This window comes from Trichomycterus rosablanca, unplaced genomic scaffold (assembly GCF_030014385.1).
Source record: "Trichomycterus rosablanca isolate fTriRos1 unplaced genomic scaffold, fTriRos1.hap1 scaffold_275, whole genome shotgun sequence".
NCBI lineage: Eukaryota > Metazoa > Chordata > Actinopteri > Siluriformes > Trichomycteridae > Trichomycterus > Trichomycterus rosablanca.
The window spans coordinates 42,766-49,126 of NW_026947103.1; the positions used below are offsets into that span (position 1 = coordinate 42,766).

The 6,361-nt window shown below is 38.2% G+C and overlaps 1 protein-coding gene across 1 annotated transcript; it reads right to left on the reverse strand.

The window, feature by feature from the left end:
• Positions 1–237: 237 nt before the first annotated feature.
• LOC134307483 (rRNA-processing protein FCF1 homolog) lies at positions 238–5,182 on the reverse strand. The gene is made up of 8 exons (XM_062990473.1): positions 5,104–5,182; positions 4,861–4,925; positions 3,179–3,250; positions 2,908–3,056; positions 2,584–2,656; positions 1,647–1,734; positions 1,443–1,537; positions 238–418 (listed from the first exon to the last, which is right to left on the reverse strand). The coding sequence occupies exons 1-8, from the start codon at positions 5,104–5,106 to the stop codon at positions 370–372; spliced, it is 594 nt and encodes a 197-aa protein (XP_062846543.1). The 5' UTR covers positions 5,107–5,182; the 3' UTR covers positions 238–369.
• Between the last annotated feature and the right edge of the window lie 1,179 nt (positions 5,183–6,361).

The window sequence follows — 6,361 nt, forward strand, 5'->3', positions numbered from 1 at the left end:
AAAGAACTGCCATAATCCAAAGCATACCACCTCATCTGAGAAACATAGTGTTGGGGGTGTCATGGCTCATTGAATTCTGAGGCATATAGGAACATTTTAATTGTATGAAGCCTGTTCATGTTTGTTTTTCCTCATTATTATGAGAAAGCTTTAAGCGATTTATTCTAATTCCAAGCAGCCTCTTGAGTGTTACATTTATCATGATTTTAGCATATAGAATTAAGGTTCACAAACATCTAATTCACAACAAGTTTATTTTTACTGAAAGAAAAAAGAAAATGACCAAAAAATCCAAATGTGCAATTTATGTACAATTTAAATTTGTTGAGAAATCCATGTAAAAAAAAAAACAAGACCACTCCTTCTTAACTATAGTCTTGGTGCACCATAATCGTCCGGCATTCGTTCAATGTTATACCTGTTAAAAAAGAAGAGATTTTTTTTTTTTTTACAAATAATTATGTCTGCAATACAATTATGCAAGTACTGAAGCATTTCCATGTCTTTAACTGTTTTTAAGCTTTAACCTATGGAAAAATGACACTATTCTCCATGTTTCTGCATCGACCAGACAGAATCAGTGTTGCAGTGGATAAAGGTAAATCCTCATCTGGCCTTCCCTCCCTCAGACATGACTCAAACGTGCAACTCTGGTCTTGGCGGTGGTGGGTTAGCAAAGTAGACTGCTGTGCCACCCTCATAGGTGTCTCATAAACTATTTAAAATATTATTGTGGCTGGTAAAACAATAACAACTGGTAAACAGTATGTAAAAACCAGTGCGATCTAAACACGAGTAACAAGAAGTGTCTTGATGAGCCAAGTTTTATTTAAAACATCACTGCCTGATCCTACAAAAGCACTTTTAACTAAGTTAGTATTAGGGTTTTAAAATGGAATGTTCAACAAGCTCAGGTCGGCTGTCCACATACTTACGCAATATAGTGTACTTTAAAAGCAAGCTAAACAGATATGTTAATAAAGTACTAAAACTGCATAATGTCACTTGAATTTGCATTATAGAGGCCCATGTATGAAGCCTTCCAGCGTGCTCACAGACTTCCAGTTCTGGTAAGTGAAACTACACTGTACATACATTATGTCTACTTTATATAGGCTGTGTATTAATCACACTGTTCTTTTAATATGTTAGTGTTCTTTTAGGTATTTGGTAAATACTGTTCCATCATTCCAACAAAGGGATGTTCACTGGGTGGTGCAGTGGCCTAATTCGCTAGCCTATCACTGCTGAGATCTGTTTGCAATACTGTCTGCTCCTGCATTAGGGGAGAAGTTACATTTGGGGAATTGGACAGGACTAGATTGGGGGGAAAGGGGGGGGCATGAACATGTACAAGAGATGTCCAAGCATGCAGGAACAGGCTTCTATCATGGAGTTAAATGTCATATGCATCTATAGATATGAATTCACCATTTTATTACCTGTGGTTGGAGATGTACATAATTGGGACTCCTGGAATCTTCCGAATTCTCCTCTTTAGGTCTCTGTCCACTGTGGCCACAATATAACACTTATGCTAGAACAGGGCAGAGAAGAGGCATACTTAATGGAATGCACAGGTCTGTGTATTGCTTTTGTAACTGAATGAGGTGCAGATTAGCAGACAGATGGAGGTGCTGCCGTACCTGTGTTGCCCTTTGCACTAAGCAGTCATCAGCATATGTTCCCTTATGTGAACATGGCAGGCGTTCAAAGCGAGGATCCTTGGCTATTCTGTAAAGACACAAAGCACAGTGAGAATCAAAACCTGAATAAAAGAAAATGTTTGGGATTATATTATTTCAAATAATTCTGTCTAGGCTCTGCACCCCAACCTTCACAATGTTTCAATAACTGGCCCATAAAATTATACAGCTTAATTACATAGCTGGCATTAAAAATATATTGACATGTTGCCATTTGCCATTGCACAACCCTAGATCTTATTCAGGAGAGCTGGATCGCCACACGCCCCCTTCGACATGTATTCACTCTGTAACTGCTTCTAATCACCTGCCAGAGCTGTATCTCAAAGGCTCCATGTGACTCCTTGCCACTTGCGCAAACGCCCAGACCAGTCCTGGAGATCGCATATCGCAGCAGCATACATTAGGAGTTACATATATTAGGATGCTAAGCTGTTTATGGCAAATTCAGACATTACCATCTGCTTTTCGCACCATATGTTCTAATCTCCGACTGCCCAGTTTTGCTCAGGCTGTGCCCACTGTAGCTCTGGATAGCTGGTTTTGACTGATAGGATTGAGACCTGTGGGCTTTTGCATTAACTCAGAATGGTTGTGTGTTAATGCAGCATTCCTGTCAGTTCAAACCAGTCTGGACATTCTCCTCTGACCCCCTTGATTAAGAGGGTATTTAGTCTAGAGACTGCTGTGCATAAAAAATCCCATTCTAATGTTCATGCAAACATTGGATGATATCAACTGGCTGCTTGAATGATTACATGAACAGGTGTGAAGGTGTTTCTGGTGAGTGTCTATGCAGTGTACTACTTTTACCATATGTACAAAAAAGTATACAAGTATAAAACAAAAGTAAAAGTATACAATATATAATACATACCTCAAGGCAACTCTGTATTTCATCCCAAGTTTCTCCAGCTCAGCCATGACACAGTCTGTGATGCAAGGAATACCTGCAGAACAAAACACAAAATTTAATACACATCAGATGTTCGAATCTCAGCAGTGCTATTGGCTGGACGGACATTAGGTGAGGGCAGGCGAAACAGTCTTGCCATTGGGAGGTGTACTTGTTATTGTGCCTCCCCACCAGCTCAAGCCCAAATAGAAACTGAAGCATTGCATCAGGAAGGGCATCCAGCATAAAAACTGTGCAAAGTTTTTTGTGATAGAAAAACTGGAAATCAGAGAAATGATTACTCACATTTAGCATAGAGACAGTCCATCATTGCTTGGACTACGTCAAGTTTGGCTTTTATAGAGAAGTTGACAAAGTTAGTGTCCACAAGGATGTGATAGGGAGGACCAAGCTGAGTGTTGTACTGGAAGAACATACACGATGGATACTTTGGCCTGGAGAGAGAAAGACAGCACAAGAAGAACTTCTCATTAATTCTGGATTCTGTCATATATATGAAAGTTTTCTCGACTAATACAGCCAGTAAATGAATAGCAATTTAGAAACACAGACTTACACTTCTTGCTCTTTGATGGCTGAGGGATCTTCTTTCTTTTTTTTCTGTACTTTTTGTCGATCCTTCTCTTTTCTTATACAGAAAAAACACAGAAATATCACATTTAACATAGCACAAGAACATTTTGCTTTACAATGTATCAAGATTAATATTGTGATGCCCTTTCTCTGACAAGTGTTTGACATTGGTAATCAATCTACCAATTGTACAAGCGTGACTGAATACAATTCAAGCAACTGAGGATTAAGGGCCTTGCTCAGGGGCCCAAAACTAGCAACTTGGTGCTGATGGGGTTTGAACCAGCAACCTTACATTCAGTAATCCAGGACCTTAACCACTGAGCAGTTCAAGTGTAATTACAGTAAAACAGGAATAAATTGATAAAATAGCAAAACTCTAACAATACGCATCACATCTTTAAAAATATGTAGTGTCTCATCTAGCAGTAAATGCACCCTTGGAGGAACATTGTTTCGTTTCATTATGTACTCCTATATAGCTGAAATGACAAAGTCTCCTAAACTTGAGAATATGATAAACCAGTATTGCGAAACAATAAAATCAAATGTTTATTAATATTCACTAATTTTGGACTGTGTTGTTTCCATACCTTCTGCTAGTCTTGCTCAAACTACCAAGAGTCTAAGTCAACACTGACATATTTACTGCTTACAAACAAAAACATGGCAGACTCCCTTACCAAACGTATAATGTCTTAGGATGTGGTGGAAAGTTTGGCTGGGTAGTCCAATCTGTTACCACTACAGACATATTCTGCTAGACTTACTCAAACTACCAAGTCTAACACACCACCAGTATATTAACTGCCTACAAACAAAAACATGGCAGACTCCCTTACCGAACGGATAACGTCTTAAAATGCAAAGAAAAGAAGATTCTGCTGATGTAGTCCAATTTGTTACCACTACAGACATATTCTGCTAGCCTTGTTTAAACTACTGAGAGTCTATAACACCACCAGTATATTAACTGCTTACAAATAAAAACATGGCAGACTCCCTTACCTAACGTATAACGTCTTAAGATGCGGTGGAAAGAAAGTTCTGCTGTTGTAGTCCAATCTGACATATTCTGCTAGTCTTGCTCAAACTATTAAAAGTCAATCGCACCACCAACATATATACTGCTTACAAACAAAAACATGGCAGACTCCCTTATAGGTTCGGCTACTGTGGTCCAATTTGTTACCACTACAGACATATTCTGCTAGTCCTGCTCAAACTACTAAGAATCTATCACACCACTAACATATTTTCTGCTTACAAACGAAAACATGGCAGACTCCCTTACTAAATGGATCGTCTTAAGATGCGGTAAAGAAACAAAGTTCTGATGCTGTAGTCCATTCTGTTACCACTACAGCCTTATTCTGCTAGTCTTGCTTCAGACCTGCTAGTCTGCTCACACTACTAAGAGTCTATCACACCACCAATATATTTATTGCTTACAAATGAAAACATCCCCCTTTCCAATCTGTTACCACTACAGACATATTCTGCTAGTCTTGATACAGACCTTCTGCTAGTCTTGCTCAAATTACTAAAAGTCAATCGCACCACCAACACATTTACTGCTACAAACGAAAACATGGCAGACTCCCTTTCCAATCTGTTACCACTACAGACATATTCTAGGCTATGCATAAATAAAGAATTACTTACATTCTCTGATCCTTTAGACTGATCATTCTTTTCATTGCGGCATATTTCTGTTTCTTCTGCTTCCCCTGAAAATCCAAAACACAAACCGTTAAGGAATCATGAGCTTACACAGTTAGCTTTAGCTAACCAACTTTTCCTGTGATTTCAGAAACATATACTATCTAACAGTTCGAGTAATGTGAACACATGTTGTGTAAAACATAATATAAATTCATTTACAAAATAAAACTAAAGAAAACACACCATGATTGTTTAGTGTCTATAATCCAGCATTCAGTCAAAACCTCGTGTGTCTGCGGAAGGTTCAGCGATTCGACATTTGACGTCATCCGCGTGCGACACCGTAGCATTGCGACTCTTCCCGTTGTGAGCGGACAGCTAATGGATGTTAGCTACTGCAGGTGAAGCCTTTCTCCTTCTGTTTGACGTATTATACTGCTATTGCTTCGGTTTGTAATTCTAAAGTGGTGTGTTATTAATGTATTGGGTTAGCTAGACATCCAGGTGTTATTTCTGATAACGCTAGTGTAGTTAGTTAGTGGTGTAGCTAACATACAGCGCGCATAATGAACAGTCATTATGCGTAAAAACAACCTGCTCAGGTGTAGTCGTTACGTTCACTGTGTTCCGTACATTGCTAATATTTTCAATGCGACTGAACCCCGGTATCAGTTTTTAAGGTGAGTAAAGTATAAAACCGTGTTTCGTACTTTTTGGAAAACAAACTAGACGCTGTGTGTAGTGTATACTCTCTATTTAATTGTTATTCAGAGATAATGTAAGCTCACAGTGTTCCGTGCAGTTGAACTTGAGCATTGAGTTGTGCAATTAACGCAACATTGTTTCTAAGTTAAAATGCTGCAAGTTTTATTTAATTTAATGACTTAATATTAATAATATTTTGTTGTGTATTCTGCTGTCGAGCATTGTCATCAATTTCTATAATTACATTTACATTTTCGGTATGTATGCAAGAGGGCACCACCTAACCAAATGTCATATTTTGTTAATTTTGAAATGAACTACTTAAAATTGCATATTTTATAATTGTCTAAAAAAGAATAATGACATAAAAGGCAGTTATGTAAAGAATTTTCACTAGGAAACTAAGACAATTTCAGAGTATAATTAATGATCTGATTCCTCAAAGTTTGTGCTAACACCAAACAATGATGGGTTTCTCTGAGAAGCTGATTGAGTTCAGAAAATAAAAATTGTATCTATTTATTTGCTAAACTATATTTAAGTTTATCCCCTGTAGAGGATGAATAAAATATTATGAATGAAATATTTATTTTTTTGGTTCTCTTGTTGTGGGATGGGGCAGCACGGTGGCTCAGTGGGTAGCACTGTCGCCTCACAGCAGTCAGGTCTTGGGTTTGATCCCCAAGTGGGGCGGTCCGGGTGTGTAAAACATGATGTTAAAATCTCAATAAATAATTTGGCACAGTTTATTTTTCCACGCCGGATGCCCCTTTTTATGCAACCCACTTTCTTGTTT